At 49.9% G+C, this 23,498-nt stretch overlaps 1 protein-coding gene across 1 annotated transcript in view; it reads left to right on the top strand.

Moving 5' to 3' along the window:
• itgb4 (integrin, beta 4) overlaps positions 1-23,498 on the top strand; it is a 155,626-nt gene that overhangs the window by 98,747 nt on the left and 33,381 nt on the right. Inside the window, 6 exon segments of the mRNA XM_073026696.1 lie at positions 5,941-6,118; positions 7,587-7,723; positions 9,371-9,548; positions 12,534-12,671; positions 13,414-13,596; positions 14,797-14,916. Of these exon segments, the coding sequence (XP_072882797.1) occupies positions 5,941-6,118; positions 7,587-7,723; positions 9,371-9,548; positions 12,534-12,671; positions 13,414-13,596; positions 14,797-14,916 (934 nt within the window).

Genomic DNA, 23,498 nt, shown 5'->3' on the forward strand with positions numbered 1-23,498 from the left:
GTTAAATGGGGACTGGAGACTGATACCGACTAGTTTCTAACTATTGTCAGCTGCACACCCTTGTGTAGTTGTTGGACACACTGCGTGCTTACAGAGAACACTTTTTAAATAGCATCAGTTGTGTGTGTTTGTGTTCAAAGTACCTTTCCTGTAATACCATGGGCTTGTAACTTGATAAGCAGCCTCATGTGTGGCACATTGTGAATGTCTTCTGAAAATCCAAGTACACACCATCAACCAATTCTCCTTCGTCTATCCTGCTTGTTATTTTTTCAAAGACTTCCTGCAGATTTGTCAGGCAATATTTTCTACAGCCTATTTCATCTTGTTCCTCCAATTCCCCTGAGAGCTCATCTTTAATAATCAACTCCAACATCTTCCCAACCACTGAGGTCAGACTAACTGGCCTATAATTTCCTTTCATCTGCTTCTTTCCCTTCTTGAAGAGTGGAGTGACATTTGCGATTTTCCAGTCTTCTACCATTTCGTATTTCTTCTAAGGTAGCATTTCATCTTCTACCTAAGGTCCCATATTTGGCAGGGTGGGAAGAGGTATAATCAAGGTAGTTATGGGAGTCAGTGGGTTTATAGAAGATGTCAGTGGACAGTCTGTCTCCAGAGATAGAGGCTGAGAGATCGAGAAAGGGGAGAGAAGTGTCCGAGATGGACCAAGTGAATTTGAGGGCTGGGTGAAAGTTAGAGGCAAAGTCGATGAAATTGACGAGCTCAGCATGGGTGCAGGAAGCAGCACCAATGTAGTCGTCAATGTAGCGAAGGAAAAGTTGGGGAGCAGTACCAGTATAGATTTGGAGCATAGACTGTTCCACATAACCCACGAAGAGGCAGGCATAGCTGAGGCCCATGCGAGTGCCCATAGCTACACCCTTGGTCTGAAGAAGTGGGAAGAGCCAAAAGAGAAGTTAGTAAGTGTGAGTACCAGTTCCACTAACCTGAGGAGTGTGGTGGTGTTGGGGAACTGGTGAGGTCTATTGTCCAGAAAGTAGCAGAGGGCTTTGAGGCCTTCTGGATGGGGAATTGAAGTGTATAAGGATTGGACATCCACAGTGAAAATGAAGCGGTCGGGACCAGGGAACTGGAAGTTATTGGTGGAGGGCATGGGATGTATCCTGGATGTAGGTAGGGAGGGACTGAACTATGGGTGACAAAATGGAGTCGAGGTAGGCAGATACAAGTTCGGTGGGAGCAGCTGGAAATTATAGGCCTACCTCACTGAGGTCAAATGGCAGCTCTCTGACACCTCCTCTTACTTACCCCTGGAACAGGACCCAACCAAAGAACATCAAACCATTGTCTCCCGTACCATCACTGCCCTTATCAACTCCGGAGACCTTCCATCCTCAGCCAAAAAACTTATAATTCCCACACCCCGCACTGCTCGCTTTTACCTCCTCCCCAAGATCCTGCCCCACAGAACTTGTATCTGTCTACCTGGACTCCATTTTGTCAGCCATAGTTCAGTCCCTCCCTACCTACATCTGGCATACATCCCATGCCATTGTTTACATCCCATTGTTTACAAAACTCCAAATTGCCATGCAAGATTCAATTCAAGTTTAATAGTCATTAAAACATACATGAATGCTCATGAAACAACACAAACAAAATGCTGGTGGAACACAGCAGGCCAGGCAGCATCTATAGGGAGAAGCGCTGTCGACGTTTCGGGATGAGACCCTTCATCAGGACTGAAATGTCAACAGTGCTTCTCCTATGGATGCTGCCTGGCCTGCTGTGTTCCACCATCATTTTGTGTGTGTTGTTGTTTGAATTTCCAGCATCTGCAGATTTCCTGGTGAATGCTCATGAAATTACTCTGGGGCCAAGGTGCAAAACACAGGACCAACAATCTCACACAAGAACACATTCACAGAATAAAGAGTCCAGGAGCCTCCCACACCACCACCAACTGCTGCCCAGTCCTTGCATGTACAATTCAACGTGTACAGCCCGTACCCATCCCCCTCAGTCCAGTGAGCATCTACAGTCCGTCCCCCTCAGTCCGGCGAGCGTCTACAGCCCGTCCCCGTCGGTCCGGCGAGCGTCTACAGCCCGTCCCCGAAAGTCCGGCGAGCATCTACAGCCCATCCCAGTCGGTCCGGCGGACGTATACAGCCCGTCCCCCTCGGTCTGGCGAGCGTCTGTAGCCCGTCCCCGTCGGTCCGGCGAGCATCTGTAGCCCGTCCCCTCCGGTCTGGCGAGCGTCTACAGCCCGTCCCCTCCGGTCCGGCGAGCGTCTGTAGCCCGTCCCCGTCGGTCCGGCGAACGTATACAGTCCGTCCCCGTCGGTCCTGCGAGCGTCTACAGCCCGTCCCCTCCGGTCCGGTGAGCGTCTGTAGCCCGTCCCCTCCGGTCCGGCGAACGTCTGTAGCCCGTCCCTGTCGGTCCGGCGAGCGTCTGTAGCCCGTCCCCTCCAGTCCGGCGAGCGTCTGTAGCCCGTCCCCATCGGTCCAGCGAGCGTCTGTAGCCCATCCCCGTCAGTCTGGCGAGCGTCTACAGCCCATACCCCTCAGTCCGGCAAGCATCTACAGCCCGTCCCCGTCGGTCCGGCGGACGTATACAGCCCGTCCCCTCCGGTCCGGCGAGCGTCTGTAGCCCGTCCCCTCCGGTCCGGCGAGCATCTGTAGCCCGTCCCCTCCGGTCCGGCGAGCGTCTGTAGCCCGTCCCTGTCGGTCCGGCGAGCGTCTGTAGCCCGTCCCCTCCAGTCCGGCGAGCGTCTGTAGCCTGTCCCCATCGGTCCAGCGAGCGTCTGTAGCCCATCCCCGTCAGTCTGGCGAGCGTCTACAGCCCATACCCCTCAGTCCGGCAAGCATCTACAGCCCGTCCCCGTCGGTCCGGCGGACGTATACAGCCCGTCCCCTCCGGTCCGGCGGACGTATACAGCCCGTCCCCTCCGGTCCGGCGAGCGTCTGTAGCCCGTCCCCGTCGGTTCGGCGAGCGTCTGTAGCCCGTCCCCTCCGGTCCGGCGAGCGTCTGTAGCCCGTCCCCGTCGGTCCGGCGAGCGTCTGTAGCCCGCCCCCTCCGGTCCGGCGAACGTATACAGCCTGTCCCCGTCGGTCCGGCGAGCGTCTGTAGCCCGTCCCCTCCGGTCCGGCGAGCGTCTGTAGCCCGTCCCCTCCGGTCCGGCGAGCGTCTGTAGCCCGTCCCCGTCGGTCCGGCGAGCGTCTGTAGCCCGCCCCCTCCGGTCCGGCGAACGTATACAGCCTGTCCCCGTCGGTCCGGCGAGCGTCTGTAGCCCGTCCCCTCCGGTCCGGCGAGCGTCTGTAGCCCGTCCCCTCCGGTCCGGCGAACGTATACAGTCCGTCCCCTCCGGTCCGGCGTACGTATACAGCCCGTCCCCTCCAGTCCGGCGTACGTATACAGCCCGTCCCCTCCGGTCCGGCGAGCGTCTGTAGCCCGTCCCCGTCGGTCCGGCGAGCGTCTGTAGCCCGTCCCCTCCGGTCCGGCGAGCGTCTGTAGCCCGTCCCCGTCGGTCCGGCGAGCGTCTGTAGCCCGTCCCCTCCGGTCCGGCGAACGTATACAGCCCGTCCCCGTCGGTCCGGCGAGCGTCTGTAGCCTGTCCCCGTCGGTCCGGCGAGCGTCTGTAGCCCGTCCCCTCCGGTCCGGCGAGCGTCTGTAGCCCGTCCCCTCCGGTCCGGCGAGCGTCTGTAGCCCGTCCCCTCTGGTCCGGCGAACGTATACAGTCCGTCCCCTCCGGTCCGGCGTACGTATACAGCCCGTCCCCTCCGGTCCGGCGAACGTATACAGCCCGTCCCCTCCGGTCCGGCGAGCGTCTGTAGCCCGTCCCCGTCAGTCCGGCGAGCGTCTGTAGCCCGTCCCCTCCGGTCCGGCGAGCGTCTGTAGCCCGTCCCCGTCGGTCCGGCGAGCGTCTGTAGCCCGTCCCCTCCGTTCCGGCGAACGTATACAGCCCGTCCCCTCCGGTCCGGCGAGCGTCTGTAGCCCGTCCCCTCCGGTCCGGCGAGCGTCTATAGCCCGTCCCCTCCGGTGAGCGTCTGTAGCCCGTCCCCTCCGGTCCGGCGTACGTATACAGCCCGTCCCCTCCGGTCCGGCGTACGTATACAGCCCTTCCCCTCCGGTCCGGCGTACGTATACAGCCCGTCCCCTTCGGTCCGGCGAACGTATAGAGTCCGGTCCCCTCCGGTCCGGCGTACGTATACAGCCCATCCCCTCCGGTCCGGCAAATGTATAGAGTCCGGTCCCCTTAGTATGGCGAATGTGTACAGTCCATACGCTTTGGTCCGCCGAATGTATATGGTCCAGTCCCCTCAGTCGAATTGAAATCTTCAGTCTATGCTGCCCCCAGTAAAAGGTAATGGCTCTCCCCCGGTGGCTGAAAATCAAGCAACCCCACAGCTTGAGGCCCGAATGCAGTGAGTTGTGCCATAAAATTCGCCGTCGACCACAACAGAGCTCGTCTCCTGCGGAGTGAAAGTCTGGGAGGGCACTGTGCCACTCCGCCTCCGGTGAAGCACAACGTCTTCATCTCCTCATTTGGTGGATTCAGACAGGCAATACCATGACTTCCGGCCTTGTCCTCGCTACAACCAAAGCCAGGGAGCTCTCCCGCCATCTGCCCAGGCTGGCATCCAATAAATCAGCAAAACCAACTTGTGCCATAGGAGATTAACGATATCCAAACGGGTCTTGTGATCACATGATTGCCACTCGCTATTTGACTGTGAGCCCCCATCGACTTAGACTTGCACAGCTCTTTCATTATCTCTGCCAGCGAACAACTAGCTGATGGTGCAGACCCACAGTCCATTTGGTTCTTAATGTGACAATTACATTGAGTGGAACGGTAGCACCTTTTATTGACCCCATAGAAGCCACTGCGACCAGTTGTGCCACCCCATCTTGTCAGAAGTAGTAAGAAGACAAATATTAAATGGCCCCAAAACCAAGGTTGCAGCTTTAAGAAAAAGAAAGTCTCCACAGTATCACAGGGCTTAGCGGGCACTGCCCCCGATCTCAGTGGGCAATTGTGATTCCCCTGTGCCTCCAATAGTATATTTTTCCGGATAAAGAAACAATCAGCGGGTCAGGCAGCATCCGAGGAGAGAGAGAAAGAAAGTTAAAGTTTCATTCATTCAAGAAATTGTCCATTAGCATTTGTGACTCAGAATCTTTGAAATGTTAACTTGTTTCTTCTCCCACAGACGCTGTCTGACCTGCCAGAAATTCTCAGCATTTTCTGTTTGTATTTCAGGTTTCTAGCATCTGCAGCTTTTTTTTTGATTTTTCTCATTTTCTCTTGGAAGTTGTCCAGGGTGGATGATAGGCTAACTCCTGAGGTAAAAGTGTAGGCCTAAGAAACGTTTCCTGAGGAAACTGCAGAAGCAGGCGCAATACAATGTTTAAAAGACATGGACAAGTTGAGAGGGACATGGGCCGAACACAGGCAAATGGGACCATCTTAGTTGGCACGCACAAGTGGGGCTGTTTGCACACACTGTGACTCTAAGAATGAGTAGGGTAGTTCATACTTGCTGCAGAATGTGAGGTAATCCCCTTCTAACTTTCAGCAAAGTTAATGGCCAAGAGATGGAAAAATCTTGAAGGAGGAGTTCAAACCAGGATGTAGTGAGGAGAAGGTGTCAGACACATAGGACTGAGGTGAGGAGAATTAATTGACATTAGAAGACTGTAAAGCTTTGGAATGTTATATCCGCAGGAAGATCAGTAGCTTCTTGGACTCACAGTGGATGAGAGGACACGGGGAGGCTGGTGAACAGTAAATCACATTCAATCAACTGAACGACAGGGAGAAGGGTTGAGGGGTTCATTCCCCCTAGGGATTGCTCCTGCCCCCGTTTCTGTTCTGATGGGGCATGCAACTAACAGGGACATACTTCTCCCCCCCCCCACTAAGTGACAAGGTAACAGATCAAAGGAGGTAATGGGTCCTTTGTGTGTCACCAGCTGAAGTACTGGCCTGAAGACGACGAATTCTCTTCACAAACAATCGACACAAAGAACAGCTTTGCCGAGCTTACCAACCTACAGCCCGGTTGTGACTATGCTATGGAGGTGGTGGCCTACAACTCGCTGGGCGCTGGTCCCTGCTCCAACATTGTCCGCTGCAGCACCCTGGACAGCGGTAAGTGGGATTGGACGAAGTTCGGACCGAGGGGAGGGTCTAGGCGCTCCACCGTGGGGAGAGTGGAGTTTTAACAGCTTAGTCTGGGGGAACCTGTGCAGTCACAGGGAGAATGTGCCAGCTTCACACAGACAGCATCGGAAGCTGGATCTCGGCCGCCTGTCACTCTGTCTCCCACTAATTCTCACCTGCTCGCTCTCATAATCACGGGTACACAGTTTCACTCGCTGACACACTCTGTTGTCCTCACTCACACTCGCTCTTCCATTCCTGTACATCGACACAATCTCAGATACACTCACCAGCTCAAGTCAACTGGAGTTTGTCTGTGCACAAGGACAGTAGGTTACAGGTACAGTTGAAAACTTGCTTACAGCAACATCACAGGCGTGTAGGTACAGACAACACAGATCACAAGTTGTAGTCAACAGTGAAGAAAGCAAGTGTGCAAAGTAAGATACTTGTACAAAAAAAGACAGACACAAGCCCATTTAGTGCAAAGGGTTGTCTGTAATGTTCCATTAGACCATGAGACAGGAGCAAATTAGGCCATTCAGCCCATCAAGTCTGTTCCACCATCCCAGATCCCACTCAATCCCATATACCTGCCTTCTTGCCATATCCTTTGATGCCCTGTTCAATCAGGAAACTATAAGCTTCCGCTTTAAATATCACCATGGACTTGGCCTCCACTGCAGTCTGTGGCAGAGCATTCCACAGATTCACTACTCTCTAAAAAAAATTCCTCCTTACCTCTGTTTTGAAAGGTTGCCCCTCAATTTTGAGGCTGATCTGTACCCTGATCTGTAGTTCTGGATAGCTCCACCATAGGAAACATCTCTATGTCCACCTTATTCCTTTCAACTTGGCAGGTCTCAATGAGATCTCCCCCACATTCTTCTGAATTTCAGTGAATACAAGCCCAAAGCTGCCAAATTCTCCTCGTATATTTACCCCTTCACTCCCAGAATCGTTCTCGAGAACATCCTCTGGACTCTGTCCAATGACCACGTTGCTGAGGTAGGGTTAGGGTTTTGAAGGTTGGTTTAGGCACCTGATGGTGGTGGGACCATGGCTGCTCCTGAACCTGGGACTTCAGGCTTCTGTGCTTCCTGCCTGATGGTTACAGAGAGCATGACCCAGATGGTGGGGATCTTTGATTCAAAAGGTTCCTGCAGTAATTGGATATGTTAGTCAGCATCACAAGTTCAGATCCCTGGACACATTACCTCTTTGCCCACTGTGGTCTGCTGAATTTCTACCAGGTTCCGGTATCTCCTGGAGTGGCATAAAGTTACCCTTGCTGAGCCATCTGCTTTACACAGAGCAAGAGGAGAGTTCGTCGTTAAAACTGCAGGGTAGCAGAATAAGTTAGATCTCCACTGAATCTTCCTTCAAAGTTATCGGATACACCAAACAGTCAAAAACAAAGGTGTTTCACTAACATGAATATTCTCTGGTATTGCAGCAAGTGAACAAATTCAACTCAAGCAAGGTGCTGTCTCCATTAACTCCCCACCTTCTAATGTCAACGCACAGCCAGTTGACAGCAGGAAAATCCACTTGAATTGGACCCCTCCACCAGGCCAACCAACTGGTTACAAGGTAATAGATAATGGTAGAAATACTCATTAGGGGGAGAGAAAGAGTTTTTGGCCCAAAATGTTGACTTTTTTTTCCCATAGGTGCTGCCTAGCCTGCTCAGTTCCTCCAACATTTTGTGCGTGTTGAAGAGAGTTTAGATTTCAGGTTAATACCCTTTCATCAGAAGGCAACTCTCAATCTATTGGAAAGCCCTCTCCCATGCTGCTGATGCTGGTCTAAATTTGCCCTCTCGATGGCAATCATGGTTCCGTGTAATACAGTGGTCCTCGGTGGAAAGGTGGGGTCTCATTGCATGATGGAGAAGCGTGGTTTTCTCTGCCTCTAGTGCAGAGGCAGGGGCATCTACAACAGATTGATGGAGGAAGGTGAAATGATTTCTCCCCTTGACAGATTGTTCCAATCTTTACTTGCAGCTGCAGTTAACAGGCTGTTGCTGGAATCAGGGTTTAGCTGCTGAGATCTAATTCCTCAATAAGTATCTTGTAATGGGTGATCTTTTTGAAGTAGAAACTTGAAAATCAAAACCGTTCAGACAGCAACCTTGCAAGGTAGTGTGAAGAGGGAGTGTTGCAGTCTGGAACTGAGACGTGCAGCCTGTCTGTGGTCTTTGGCCAGATGGGTTGGATGTGGAGAAACCATTCATACTGTAGTCCCCCATCCAGGGTGCATCTGGGTTCAGAATTAATACTGATTTCTTCAGCATGAAGGAGAACTGATTCATCAGCTGAGTGCAGGTGCAATCACTTGTTGCTCTAACGTCACTGACTGATGTTATTAGGCTTGTGAGTAAAAGGGGTCAATCAATTTCATTCATTGGAATTTGGAGCCCTGCCACCTACGTGACCTGCCAGCCAATGAAACTCTGCCCTTTGACCTTACCAGGCCAATCGTAGACAGAGAAACCCCATTAACTATTTACAGGGAAGGTGTTTGTACCCCCTAGGACCTTTAGGTTGGCGTCTGTATGCCCCTCCTCTATATTCTGCTGCCTGTGCCCACAGCTTTGACATCTGGAGAAGGTGAAAGATGCCAGAGGTAGTTACTCTGTGTTCAGTCCATCACCTCCCCTGTTGTCTTGGGTGTGAAACCAATGACCCTGCGATGGGCCAAACACAGCGCCACTTGGGGAGCACCTCAACTTGGGCATTCCTGATGAGACTGGGTGGTCACATTAGGGGTGGGATGGGTTGTCACCAGCCTGGTTGAACTTCCCAGCGGTGTGACACAATGGGTGGGGGTCCACACCCTGCTTCACCAAGCAAAGCAGGTTGTCAATGGCATAACACCAACGTGGTCAATACTGAGGTCAGTAGATGGGAGAGGGATGTGTGTCAAGTGCAGGAAAATGGGACTAGCTTAGATGGGCACCTAGGTGGCCGTGGATATGTTGGACTGTGGGGTCTGATCCATGCCTTAGGATTAACATTTCCAACAATAAATGAGGAGAAGCCTCCTGAGGTGTGAGATGGTGAAAGGGGCGGCTGTCATTCGGTACCTGAGAAGGGGGGCAGGGGCAGCGAGGGTCTGAGAGAGCCTAGGCTGGTGGCATAGTGGGCTTTACTTGGTGAATGGTCTTTGCGCCACTGCCAGTGTTGTCCAAGAGTCAGTTGTAGACGATGAGATTTCCTGAACTTCCCTCCTGCACAGGTGACCTACTGGATCGAAGGGGATGAGGTCTCTTATCAGGACATAACCACAACGGCACCCTCTGCAGAGCTCACTGGTTTATACCCGTACTGCGACTATGAGATGAACGTCTTCGCCTACAATGCTCTGGGTGCCGGACCCCGCTCCGAGACGGTCTGCTGCCGCACTCTGGAAGATTGTGAGTAGAGTCTGAATGGCAGAGGACGATCTGACTGAGTGTCACACACACGACCCAGAGGTTTCCAGGTGTTGTGACAGGGAAAAGGCAGGAGAGAAGGTTGACAACTTGCACACAATGAGCTCTCATCAGAATCAGGTTTATTATCACCAGCATGTGACGTGAAATTTGTTAACTTAGCAGCAGCAGTTCAATCTAGCAGAGAGAGAAATAATAATAAACAAATCAATTACAGTATATGTATATTGAATAGATTTTTTTTTTAAGTGCAAGAACAGAAATTCTGTATATTTTTAAACAATTAAGTGAGGTAGTGTCCAAAGCTTCAATGTCCATTTAGGAATCAGATGGCAGAGAGGAAGAAGCTGTTCCTGAATCGCTGAGTGTGTGCCTTCAGGCTTCTGTATCTCCTACCTGATGGTAACAGTGAGAAAAGGGCATGCCCTGGGTGCTGAGGGTCCTTAATAATGGACGCTGCCTTTCTGAGACACCGCTCCCTGAAGATGTCCTGGGTACTTTGTAGGCTAGTGCCCAAGATGGAGCTGATTAGATTTAAAACCTCTGCAGCTTCTTTCAGTCCTGTGTAGTAGACCCCCCCCCCCCCCAACCCATACCAGACAGTGATGCAACCTGTCAGAATGCTCTCCATGGTACAACTATAGAAGTTCTTGAGTGTATTTGTTGACATGCCAAATCTCTTCAAACTCCTAATAAAGTATAGCTGCTGTCTTGCCTTCTTTATAACTACATCGATATGTTGGGACCAGGTTAGGTCCTCAGAGATCTTGACACCCAGGAACTTGAAACTGCTCACTCTCTCCACTTCTGATCCCTCTATGAGGATTGGTATGTGTTCTTTTGTCTTACCCTTCCCAAAGTCCACAATCAGCTCTTTCGTCTTACTGACGTTGAGTGCCAGGTTGTTGCTGTGGCACCACTCCACTAGTTGGCATATCTCACTCCTGTATGCCCATTCGTCACCACCCGAGATTCTACCAACAATGGTTGTATCATCAGCAAATTTGTAGATGGTATTTGAGCTATGCCTAGCCACACAGTCACGTGTATACAGAGAGTAGAGCAGTGGGCTAAGCACACACCCCTGAGGTGCGCCAGTGTTGATCATCAGTGAGGAGAGTATGTTATCATCTACTGGAGGCTGAATAATGGCTGTGTACAGTTTTGGTTATCCAATTATAGGAGAGACATCGCTAAAAGCTGAGAAAAGTTTACAGGATGATTGCTTGGACTTGAGGGAGAGGTTGAGCAGACTGGGGCTTTATTCCTGGAGCATGAGAGTAAAGGGTGAGCTTATAGCAATGTAGAGAATCAGATGCTGCACAGGGGAAGGGAATCACATACTGGAGAGCACAGCTTTGAGGTGAGGGGGGAGAGGGGAAGCATTTGAAAGGGACCTGAGGGACAGCTTCGCACAGAGGCTGGTGAGTACATGGACTGAGCTAACAGGTACGTTAGCAACATGTAAACGACAGGTTCATGGATAGCAAAGGTTAAGTGGGGTATTTGGCGAATGGCATGAACAAGTTGGGCTGAATGCCCTGTTTCCCTGCTGTGTGACTCTGTGACTGTTTTGGCCTGGAGAGTGGGGACCCTCCCCTACACTCTGGATAAGGAACCAGAACCCATCACAACCAGGGCCTTGGATTAACATCACAAGAGTGAGGGTTGAATTGGCTCCCAACACCACTGGTGTATGTGGTGGGAGAGGTACTCCCCCCTTCTCTCGGTTTTGTACAGACACGCGAGGGATGGAGAAGATCAGTCACCACTCTGGTCTCTGCAGGATCAGTGCTGGTTGGGGGCTTTCTTGCTTCACGCCCCTACTCCCCCAGACTTCCTCCTCCGTAGAATGGATGGAATTCTCCTCCACCACATTGGGAATTATTCCTGAAACTACCTCCACCTCCTGGCCCTACAAAGCCATACCCCACCACCTCACACCTGATCCCATGACCCTCTTTTCCTCTTTCTCCTCCTCCGTCACCTCCTCCAAGCAGTCCCACCATGTAGAACTGCTCCTACCCTCCTGTACTCAAGCCCCACTAAACTGAGCTTGTGCCAGCTAACATTGTAAACCAAGTCCCCCACAAACCCCACTCCTCTCTCTTCTCCTACAAACCCATCACCACCCCATCAGGGAGGAAAGTCTGTGACGAATCATCCCTGGGTGCTTATATGAAGTCTCTTTCCTCTTGTGGAAAAATCTTGGACAAGGGAGTCGCTGTTCAAAAATAAGAAGTCATCTGTTTGAGGAGTTTTTTCTCTCTCTGAACATTGTGAATCTTTGGAACTTGTCCCCAATGGCTGGTGCAAGCCTTTGAATATTTCTAAGGTAGATAGATCCTTAATACAGAGGAGTGCGGAATATAACTAAACAGTAGAGAATGGGAACAGGCCGTTCAGTCAAACATGTCTGCACCAACAATGATGCCAGTCTAACTGATCTCATCTACCTGCTTGTGATCTATATCACTCTGTTCCCTGCCTGTTCTGGTGTCTGTCAAAATGCTTCTTGAGTATTGGGATAGAGGGGACGTGGAGTTAAGGCTATGATGAAATCAGCCGCAATCTTGTTAAATGGTGAGTAAGGCCTGAGGTTAGAATGACCTGCTTCTAATTTGCACCTTCCTGAGTGACCACACTTGGAGATCCGTCAGCTGTGTGAGGCTGTTCTGAGCCCCGAGGGGGCCCCCAGTAACTCAGGCATCTTGATGACCGTCTACTGGCAACGGGTTTTGAATTCACCGCCTCTCTCCCGATGAAGTTGTTGACTGCCAGTTCCAAAGTGATGGGACAGTGTTTGGGATGGGGATAGGGGAGGGGGAGGACCCAGCGGAGTTTTAGACGCTTGCGTGGGCACCGGGCCGGGAACTGGACCTGCAGTTTTCCCGAATACTCTGCCATCACTCTTTAGGTGGGGTATGAGGAGATCTCACCGCAGGTCCTTGTCCTCTCTCCTTCCAGTACCCAATGAGCCGGGACGGTTGGCATTCAACGTCATTTCGCCCACGGTGACACAGCTGAGCTGGGCTGAACCATCGGAGGCCAATGGAGAGATTTTGGAGTATGAGGTGACCTACACGGTGGTGACCGATGAAAACAGTGAGTACCTGGCAGTGCGGCCCCAGACACCCCCTCCCTCCCCCCAGCCCACTCCATCGTCCATCTCAACCCTGTCCCCTGCCCCGCCACCAGCCCTGACTCCATGGAGATGCACGAGATCCCGGAAATCCGGAGCAACACACAAAATCCTGGATGCGTCCCTTTTCCCCTCAGGTTGGGTGAGACTAGAACTAGAGGCCATAGGTTTAGGATGGAAGGTGAAATACTTAATGGGATTATAAGAGGGGCTTCTTGGCTCAGAGGGTGGTGTAAGTGTGGAAAACACTGGCAGTGTAAGTGATAGATGCAGGTTCACTGGTAACATTTCAATGAGGAGAAGATGGGATAGGTGTGGGTTTGGAGGGATATGGTCCGGGTGTCCAGCATGGTCTGAAGGGCCTTCTGTGCTCCCCATATGTGCTGCCTGATCTGCAGTGTTTTGTGTTTGTATGTGTTGAGCCTTGGCTTCATTTTCTCTGGGGCCACCCTGATACCAGCAGGGTCCAACACCAAACCACTTTCAGGTTGTGAGTCACTATGAGCCCAGGGTCCGACATCCCTGTCTCAGTGGAGGTCACGTGCTTGGAGTGGTTGGGCTGAATCCCTGGACTGCGCGTAGCGATCTCCTGTTTTCCCCACCTGTGGCGGACTAGAAGGGCGAAGTGAACCTGAGAGAGGGGTGAGTCGGGTTTTTGAGTCACTGACAGATTTTCTCACCCATTACTCTACTCTTCACTCACAGAGCCCATTGGACCCAAGAAGACGGTGAAGATCAATAAGCCAAAGAAGAGGACAGTGATGATAGAGAACCTGAAGGAAGAACAACCATATCGATATACAGTTCGGGCCAGGAATGGAGCTGGCTGGGGACCTACCCGCGAAGCCACCATGAACCTCTCAACCCAACCAAAGCGACCGATGTCCAGTGAGTGAGACCGCGTGTGGTCAGGCAGAGCCCGGGGACAGCCCGAGAGTCACCCAGAACCCTCCGCCCGACACCCTGGAACAGCATGAGCTTGGCGCAGAATCCTGGAATGAGGCCAAATGACTAGGACGTCCATACTGTGCACGTCTCTTACCCAGGGCCCTGCAAGCCACTGGAGTCGTGAACACATGTCTTTTCCCAGTGCGTTCAAAATGAAGTCCCAATGGGCACCAGGAGCTAGGGTGTCAGCACCGACGCACATCAGTGTCTGAGAGACTCCTAAATCTCTTCAGCACAGCCCCATGCTATGTGTATCATTGTATGAAACAGCTCACGCTGGCTGGTCAGGAGCAACGGGAAACTCATTGGCAGTGCCTGTGGCCATCTGCTCGTCCCCAGACACCCAGCTGGCAAGTGGTACCCACACTGTGCCCAGTACAGAGAGTCGATTGGGGTTGCCGGACACCCAGCTGGCAAGTGGTACCCACACTGTGCCCAGTACAGAGAGTGGATTGGGGTTGCCGGACACCCAGCTGGCAAGTTGTACCCACACTGTGCCCAGTACAGAGAGTGGATTGGGGTTGCCGGACACCCAGCTGGCAAGTTGTACCCACACTGTGCCCAGTACAGAGAGTCGATTGGGGTTGCCGGACACCCAGCTGGCAAGTGGTACCCACACTGTGCCCAGTACAGAGAGTGGATTGGGGTTGCCGGACACCCAGCTGGCAAGTTGTACCCACACTGTGCCCAGTACAGAGAGTCGATTGGGGTTGCCGGACACCCAGCTGGCAAGTGGTACCCACACTGTGCCCAGTACAGAGAGTCAATTGGGGTTGCCACAGATTCTGGATCCAGCTCCTTGCAGCGGTGGTATCACGGAGTTCTCCCTCCTGCCCCACTACAGTGCAGCCCCAAGCTGTGGGTTTCCCCGGGGTGCTCCATCCTCTCACACCCCAGTGATGTGCAGGTTAGCTGTTGTAAATTGCCCTGTTATGTCGGTGAGGGGGAGGTTTTCGGGAAGGCAGCAAGAGAGAATGGGTTGCAGCGAAGTAGGTGAATGATATTTCTCTGTGAACCAGCACAGATTAACAGGCTGAACAGCCTCCTCCTATGGCATGAGAAGCAGTGTGGATGGGCCTGTTGGATGTCTGTGCTGGTGTACTCTGCGGCTCCATTTAATTATCTCTCTGTCACCCACAGTTCCCATCATCCCAGATATCCCCATCATTGATGCCGAGGCACACGATGAGTATGAGAACTTCCTGATGTACAGCCAGGATGTCATGCGGTCACCGAGGCCCAGCGTTTCAGAAGACACAGGTAGGATGGTGTATTGTGGCAGCTGACGCACAGAGTGCCAGTGGCCTTAAACAATCTCGTAGCTGCATTTGCAGTGCCTCACCTGCCCACGAGTATAACTCTGGAGAGAGTAGTGTTGTGATCCAATCAGTGTATGGGCTCTTCATCACAGGCTGCTGATGACATACCTTCTAAATCCTCTTCTTTTAGGGGAATGCTTTTATATTTCCATATATGTATATGTTTTCTATGCACTTACATATTAATATTGTTTAAAACACATTAAAGTCACAGTAGTTAGAAATAATTCTCTGTAGGCCATTTCACATCCATAAGTTTGCACAGTTAACCTCATTAGTTATTGATACCACAGACAGCCAGGCCCGGTGTTAGTTACCATCACCAACACCATCAGAGATCCCAAAGCAATCCTCCCGTGAACACACGAAGATGAACATTACTTTCTCCAGTTGGTCGCTTGTTAAACTGTGTTGATGAAGTCTCCAGTCTGAAGACAGACTTTCCTTGTATTCCTCATGAGGTCCAGCATTCCTGGTCACACAGTATTTCCCGTGTGCAGGTTCACCCCTGCCCATGAGCTGCACTTTCCGTCTGTGAAACGATACGGTCCACTCATCGTGTGGCAGCATCTGAAGTGGGAGAGCTCTCTCTGAGGAAGATGGTTCCACATCCTTCCGTGCAAGGACACTTACATCTGCTGTAGCTGTCGCCTTCACTCATGGTGATGGTGCTGGTCCAGTCTATAGCCCTGCTTTTCTCTTATTGATGATGGCACAACCATCTTGCAGCCAGCTAGCTTGGAAAGCTGTCCCCAAACTTCTCACCTCCCTTCCTGCCCTCTTTAGAACCCAGCCACTCCCCTCCTGCTCCTGCCTGGTGCCTGATGGTGGTAAAGGTCATGAGATTTCCTACCTCAGGGGTGGCCCCACATTTTCTCCTGGACGCTTGCTGGTGCTAATATTTCTTCAACCCACAATCTTTGCCTTAATGGAGATCAGTCAAGCTCCCATTTACAGCTGTTATAGTTGCTAGTTTTCAGGTGAGTTGAATGGATAGGAGAGTTAAAAACCAGAGATTACTGCCCGAGATCTTGGCTATGTGTGTTGAACTCATATTAGCATCAGTGTCTGCATTATCAACGTTAACTTGTGTTACAGTAGTTCCAATCCATTTGGCAATTTTACAAACATGAAAATCTGCAGATGCTGGAGATCCAAAGCAAGACACACAAAATGCTGGAGGAACTCAGCAGGACAGGCAGCATGTATAGAAAAGAGTAAACAGTTGACGTTTCAGACCGAGGCCCTTCATCGGGTGAGCAGAGACCTTCTGTCTGGCCTGCAGAGTTCCTCCAGTATTTTGTGTGTATAATGTTTGACAGTTTGCTAGATCTATCTCCCTAATGGCGTTAATTCATTGAACGTGATGCCTTCTTAACTGGGGCCTGAGAAAGTGCTATGGGAGCCATTGTTTTCGTTTGTGCTTCCAGCTTCCTTCTTTGGGAATTGGATGTGTTATCCCAATGGAGGAGAGAATGGAACCTGCTGGGAGCATGAGTTTGAGCACATACCCTCTGATTGTAAACGCATGAATTCATCATTATCCATAAGCTTCTTGATTTAGAGTGCCTTCTCTCCTCATGCTTGGTTGAAGAGAAGCCTGATGTTGATTCTGAACTGATTAACTTTTGTGTTGGACAGTTTGAGCCTGTCCCGCTGGCAGGGTGTTTGTCATTCCTACTCCTGTGGAGCTTACTGTTGCCTTTAAGTTTTCTCTCAGCTGCTTCCTTCCACTGGTGAAACTGACAACCTTTCCTTCTCCCTACATCCCAGCCTAGTCCTGAGGTTTTGCTGTGCACTGTTCCCAGAATCCGAAGCTTCCTCACGTGAGTCAGTGACCAGAACAGGACACGGTACACAGGGAGTGGACTGATCACATCCTGTCTTGTACACGATTGTTTATTGACAACATGGTGTTTGGTGATTGGACACTCCATTTGGGAGTCTTCGAAAACCTCTGGGAACACTCTGCCTCATCTTTGGCTGCTTCAGCACTATCCATGGAATTTGCCTTCAAAACCACCTGCATGGCCCAAGCTGGTAATATCTGCAAATCTGAACAGCTTGCACCAAATTTCTGAAGGTAAAGCACTGCCATCAGTGGGGAACATCAGTAGATGCAGCACCGAGCCTGGGATCCATACTGCTCACTTACTCCAAACTCAGGACTCTTCTCTAAACCATTTCCACCATCCCCTTGTCTGCTCGGTTTTTATCTCCACAACTTTAAATCATAGTCTCAACAACATAGTATCCCAGGTTTTGTCAGTGGGGAAGTTGTTTCCCCCCAGGATTTAAGAGGCTACAGAATCAGATTCTTTATCACTGTCTTGTATGGATGGCGTGAAATTCATTATTTGGCTGCAGTAGGACAAATACAAAGACATACAATTACTATGTTAGTATTACTGCTATTGGTGATGCTGTTTCACAGTCCTGCTGTAACTCCTCGCGATCAGAATCATTGGCCCCGTTCTTGCTCAGTCCTGAGCATGCTGCTACCTGGGTTTGCTTCCCCTGCCCCGGTGTCAGGGTGGGAGTCAGTGGGTGAGAAGTTGCAATGAGCAGAGATAGGAGCGGACCAGTGGGATTGGCCTCCTTTGGTACAGTAGGAAGCAGGTGTCAGTGAGTGTGCGGCGGCTGGGCTGCCTCCTGTCGGATGTAGGTAGGGCTCACGGGTGTAAAGCGCCACTGATGCACTGAATACCAACACGAGTCATTAACTTGTTCTGAAAGGCTCCAAATGGAAGCACGTCCAACTCCTGGGGGATGATTTCGATTTGAGGAAGGTAACCTGGAAACTACCGGTGGAAGTGATACCCCGCCTTTCCACTGGCTCTTCCCTGACGTGCGCTTCCTCAGACATGGAGAGCCTCCTCTCCGAAGACCCTGCGTGTTCGGACAACACGAACAAGAGAGCAGCACCCCAGCCAGAGAAAGGTCAAGGTGAAGATCTCTCAGTGCTTCTCTCTCTAATATCCTTCTGTTTCTGAGCACCTGTTCAATGGCCCGAGCAATGACCTCACGGACTGTGCTGGTGAACTAAGGGCATCAAGACATGGTAGTGTAGCGGTTAGTATAACGCTGTTAGCACCAGTGACTCAGGTTCAATTCTGCCAACGTTCTCCCAATGACCACATGGGTTTCCTCCAGCTGCTCTTATTTCCTCCCACATTCCAAAGACATGGGGGTTAGTAAGTACATTGGTCACAAGGGTATAGTTGAGCAGTGTAGACTCGGAAGGGTGTCTCCAGTAATTAAAAAATGAGCAAGGAACTGCATGAAGACAAGGTTCCACACGGTAGGCTTATTCAGAAAGTCAGAAGGCATGGGATCCAGGGAAGTTTGGCCAGGTGGATTCAGAATTGGCTTGCCTGCAGAAGGCAGAGGGTCTTGGTGGAGGGAGTACATTCAGATTGGAGGGTTGTGACTAGTGGTGTCCCACACAGATCTGTTCTGGGACCTCTACTTTTTGTGATTTTTATTAACGACCTGGATGTGGGGGTAGAAGGGTGGGTTGGCAAGTTAGTAGACGACACAAAGGTTGGTGGTGTTGTAGATAGTGTAGAGGATTGTTGAAGATTGCAGAGAGACATTGATAGGATGCGGAAGTGGGCTGAGAAGTGGCAGATGGAGTTCAACCCAGAGAAGTGTGAGGTGGTACACTTTGGAAGGACAAACTCCAAGGCAGAGTACAAAGTAAATGGCAGGATACTTGGTAGTGTGGAGGAGCAGAGGGATCTGGGGGAACATGTCCACAGATCCCTGAAAGTTGCCTCACAGGTAGATAGGGTAGTTAAGAAAGCTTATGGGGTGTTAGCTTTCATAAGTTGAGGGATAGAGTTTAAGAGACGCGATGTAATGATGTAGCTCTATAAAACTATAATTAGGCCACACTTGGAGTACTGTGTCCAGTTCTTGTCGCCTCACTATAGGAAGGATGTGGAAGCATTGGAAAGGGTACAGAGGAGTTTTACCAGGACACTGCCTGGTTTAGAGAGTATGGATTATGATCAGAGATTAAGGGAGTTAGGGCTTTACTCTCTGGAGAGAAGGAGGATGAGAGGAGACATGATAGAGGTGTACAAGATCTTAAGAGGAATAGACAGAGTGGACAGCCAGCGTCTCTTCCCCAGGGCACCACTGCTCAGTACAAGAGGACATGGCTTTAAGTTAAGGGGAGGGAAGTTCAAGGGGGATATTGGAGGAAGGTTTTTCACTCAGAGAGTGGTTGGTATGTGGAATGCACTGCCTGAGTCAGTGGTGGAGGCAGATGCACTAGTGAAGTTTAAGAGACTACTAGACAGGCATATGGAGGAATTTAAGGTGGGGGTTATATGGGAGGCAGTAGTGTTTGAGGGTCGACACAACATTGTGGGCCGAAGGGCCTGTACTGTGCTGTACTATTCTATGTTCTATAAGTGTAGGGCACAAAGACAAACATTACTTACAGTGGGAGATCTTGACATCGCTGTGCTCCAGGGTTTTGTGCTAAGCCACCTTGAACTGCCCCTGCCATGTGGCAAGAGGTGTGCAAGTGATAGTGGACAGGAGAGGGGGCGGGGGGGAGAGAGAGAGCAGTTACAGGTTAGACACAGGGCTGTCAGTCAAAATCTCATCGGGATCTTGGAGCCACGTTGTTGGGAGTGTCAGACTCAATCCCACTCTTAGGATGGGTGAGATCGGTAATCATTTTATCAGGTCTGAGTGCTCCTCAGCAGCCTCTCCTGGGCCATGGGTATTCAGGAATCATTTACCATTCCACCCAAGTCCCCTGTTACTATCTGCTGGGGAAACCGTCGAGACGAAAGTCTGTTGGATCAGAGCTACTCACCCTGAATTACCCTTCTACCTGTACCTGCCCGTCAGGCTGAGTTTAAAAGCCCCAGAGTCTGGGCTGGGTGGAAGAACAAGAGCGTTCTCCTCCACTACTCTTTCTGCTGCCTTTACCACAGTAATTTCACCAGGAATGAAAAGATTAACATATCAGGAGCATTTGAAGGCTCTGGGCCTGTACTCACTGGAGCTTAGGAGAATCAGAATCAGGTTTAATATCACTGGCATATTTTGTGAAATTTGTTAACTTAATGACAGCAGTACAGTGCAATATGTGATAAATAAATATAGAGAAAAATACTGAATTACATTGTGTGTGTATTAAATAGTTAAAATAAGTAGTGCAAGTAAACAAATAAAAAGTAGTGAGGTCATGTTCATGGGTTCAATGTCCATTTAGAGGTCGGATGGCAGAGGGGAAGAAGCTGTCTTGCCTTCAGGCTCCTGTGCCTCCTCCCCAGCAGTGACAATAAGAAGAGGGTACGTCCTGGGTGGTGGGGATCCTTAATGATGGACACTGCCTTCCTCAGGCACCGCTCCTTGAAGGTGACTTGGATACTCCGGAGGCTGGTACCCATGATGGAGCTTCTGCAAATTACTTCAATCTTGTGCAGTCACCCCCCCCCCCCCCACCCCAGATACCAGATGTCAGAATGCTCTCCACAGTACATCTGTAGAAGTTTTCAAATGTCTTAGTTGACAAACTCCTGATAAGTATAGAATGAGGGGAATCTCATTGAAACCTACTGAATATTGAAAGGCCTAGATAAAGTGGAAATGGAGAAGGGTGCTTTCAATAGTGGGAGAGTCTAGGACCAGAGGGCACAGCCTCAGAATAGAAGGACATATCTTTAAAACAGAGATGAAGAAGAATTTCTTCAGCAGAGGGTGGTGAAGCTGTGAAATTCATTGCTACAGATGGCTGTGGAGCAGCCATTGGGTATATTTAAATCAGATGTCGATAGGTTTTTGATTAGTAAGGGTGTACAGAGAGAAGGCAAAAGAATGGAGTTCAGAGAGAAAATAACTCAGCCATGATTAAATGGCAGAGCAAAATCGATGAACTGAGTGGCCCAATTCTTACGATCTTGTACTTCCTGAGGAAAGGCTTGGTCGGGGAGAGATAGGATGGTCTGTTGGTGGGAAATCCTGGAACATGAGTCCAACAGTTTCAGTCCATGGTGACCAAGACCAGTTGGCAAAATGTATTCAAAATTGGCTTGATGGTGCTTTGTGACTGGAAGCCTGTGACCTGCAGAGTATCACAAGGATCAGTGCTGTGGCCTTATTGTTTGTTACATACGAGGGGTGATTGATAAGTTCGTGGCCTGAAGTAGAAGTTGTCAATTTTAGAAAACCTAGCACGTTTATAGTCCCCTCCTTCATGTACACACCTAGTCCAGCAGTGTGGAGCATACGGATCCCTTCTTTGTAGAAGTGGTCCATAGCAGGGGTGATTGATAAGTTCGTGCCCTAAGGTAGAAGGAGATGAGTTATACAGCTCTCGTTACATGCACGTGCAGTTCAACTCTTTGAGCCATTATGCAGGAAGTTTAAAGTTAATAACTCATCTCCTTCTACCATAGGCCACGAACTTATCAATCACCCCTGCTGTGACCACTTTTGGAGGTCCAAGCCGCCGACTTCTACAAAGAAGGGATCTGTATGCTCCATGACCGCTGGACTAAGTGTATAAATGTAGGAGGGGACTATGCTGAAAAATAAATGAGCTAGGTTTTCTAAAATTGACTCCTTCTACATTAGGCCACGAACTTATCAATCACCCCTCGTATATTAATAACTTTGATGTGAATGTAAGGAGGCATGGTTAGTAAAGTTTGCAGATGACACAGATATTGATGGTGTCGTGAGGAGGATAGTCTTTGACTACACACAATATTGATCAGATGGGCAGGGCAATGGCAGAGGGAATTTAGTCCTGATTAGTGCAAGGCATTTTAGGGATTCAAATAACGATAGGGCCCAAGGAAGTATTGAGGAACAAAAATAAGCTGACGTAAAAGTCTAAAGATCCCTGAAGGTGGCAGTGCATGTTGGTGAAGAAGACATATGGGATGCTTGTCATCGTTAGCTGTGGCATAGGAAAGACGAGCACATAAGTTACTGTACAATTTTATAAAACACTGATTAGGCCTCAGTTAAAATATTGTGTGTGGTTCTGGTCACCACATTATAGATGGATGAGTCTGTAGAAAAGAGGGTGTAAATGGTGATTTACCAGGATGAAGACTCCACAACTCCTCTTCTCAATTTTGTTTTTATTACTTATTTGTCTGTTACTATTTATTTTGTTTTAGTTTTTATATTTGCACAATTTGTTCTCTTTTCCACATTAGCTTTTCGCCTGTCTTTGCATGCAGTTTGTTCATTAATTCTGTTGTTTCTTTTGTATTTCAAAGTTCTGAGTAAATTTATTATCAAAGTACATTTATTTCGCCACCCAGAGGATCATTTTCCTGTGGGCATACTCAATCAGTGAAAAACTTCACCAACTGGGTGTTCAACCAATGTACAAAAGACAAAATCTGTGCAAATACAAAAAGAAAGAAATAACAATAAATAAGTAAGCAATTAACATCGAGAACATGAGCTGAGGAGTTCTTCAAAGTGAGTCTGTAGGTTGTGGGAATATTCCAATGATACAGCAAATAAAGCTGAGTGAAGTTACACCCTCTGGTTCAAAAGTCTGATGGCTGAGGGGTAATAACTGTTGCTGGCGATGTGGGTCCTGAGGCTCCCATAACTACTTCCTGACGGCAGCAGAGTGAAGAGAGCGTGACCTGGGTGGTGAGGGTCCCTGATGATGGATGCTGCTTTCCTGTAGATGTGCTCAACGGTGGGAAGGCTTTACCTGTGATCGACTGGGCCATATAGGATTTTCCATTCAAGAGCATTCGTGTTACCATACCAGGCTATGATGCAGTCGATATACTCTCCATTACACATCTATATAAGATTGTCAGAGTTACAGATGTCATGCTGAATCTTTGCAAACTCCTAAGGAAGTAGAGGCACTACCATGCTTTCTTTGTAATTGCATTTACATGCTAAACCAAGGACAGGTCCTCTGAAATGATAACGTTTAAAGGACCCTGTCCGCCCCTGATCCCCTGATGAGGATCGGCTTATTGATCTCTGGTGTCCTCCTCCTGGTCAATAATCAGCTCCTTTGTCTTGCTGACATTGAGTGAGAGGTGGTTGTTGTGGCACCACTCAGCCAGTTTTTCAATCTCCCTCCTAAATGCTGATTCATCACCACCTCTGATTTGGCCTGTGACAGTGGTGTCATTGGCAGACTTGGAAATGGTTTTGGCGATGTGTTTAGCCACACAGTTGTAAGTGTAGAGCTGATGGAGATTGTGGAAGAGATGTTGTTGCCAATCTGAGCTAATTGGTCTGCAAGTGAGGACATCTAGGATCCAATTGTACAAGGACGGATTGCGATCAAGGTCTTGAAGCTTGTTAATTAGTTTTGAGGGGATGATAGTATTGAATGTCAAGCTGTGTCAATAAAGAGCATCTTGATGTATGCATCTCTGCGGTCTAGACGTTCCAGGGTTGAGTGAAGAGCATCTGCTGTGGACCTATTGCACCTGTAGGCAAACTGGAGCACATCCAAGTCACTTCTCCAGCTGGAGTCGATGTATTTCATCAGAAACCTCTGAA

Source organism: Hemitrygon akajei, chromosome 22 (genome assembly GCF_048418815.1).
Source record: "Hemitrygon akajei chromosome 22, sHemAka1.3, whole genome shotgun sequence".
Taxonomy (NCBI): domain Eukaryota; kingdom Metazoa; phylum Chordata; class Chondrichthyes; order Myliobatiformes; family Dasyatidae; genus Hemitrygon; species Hemitrygon akajei.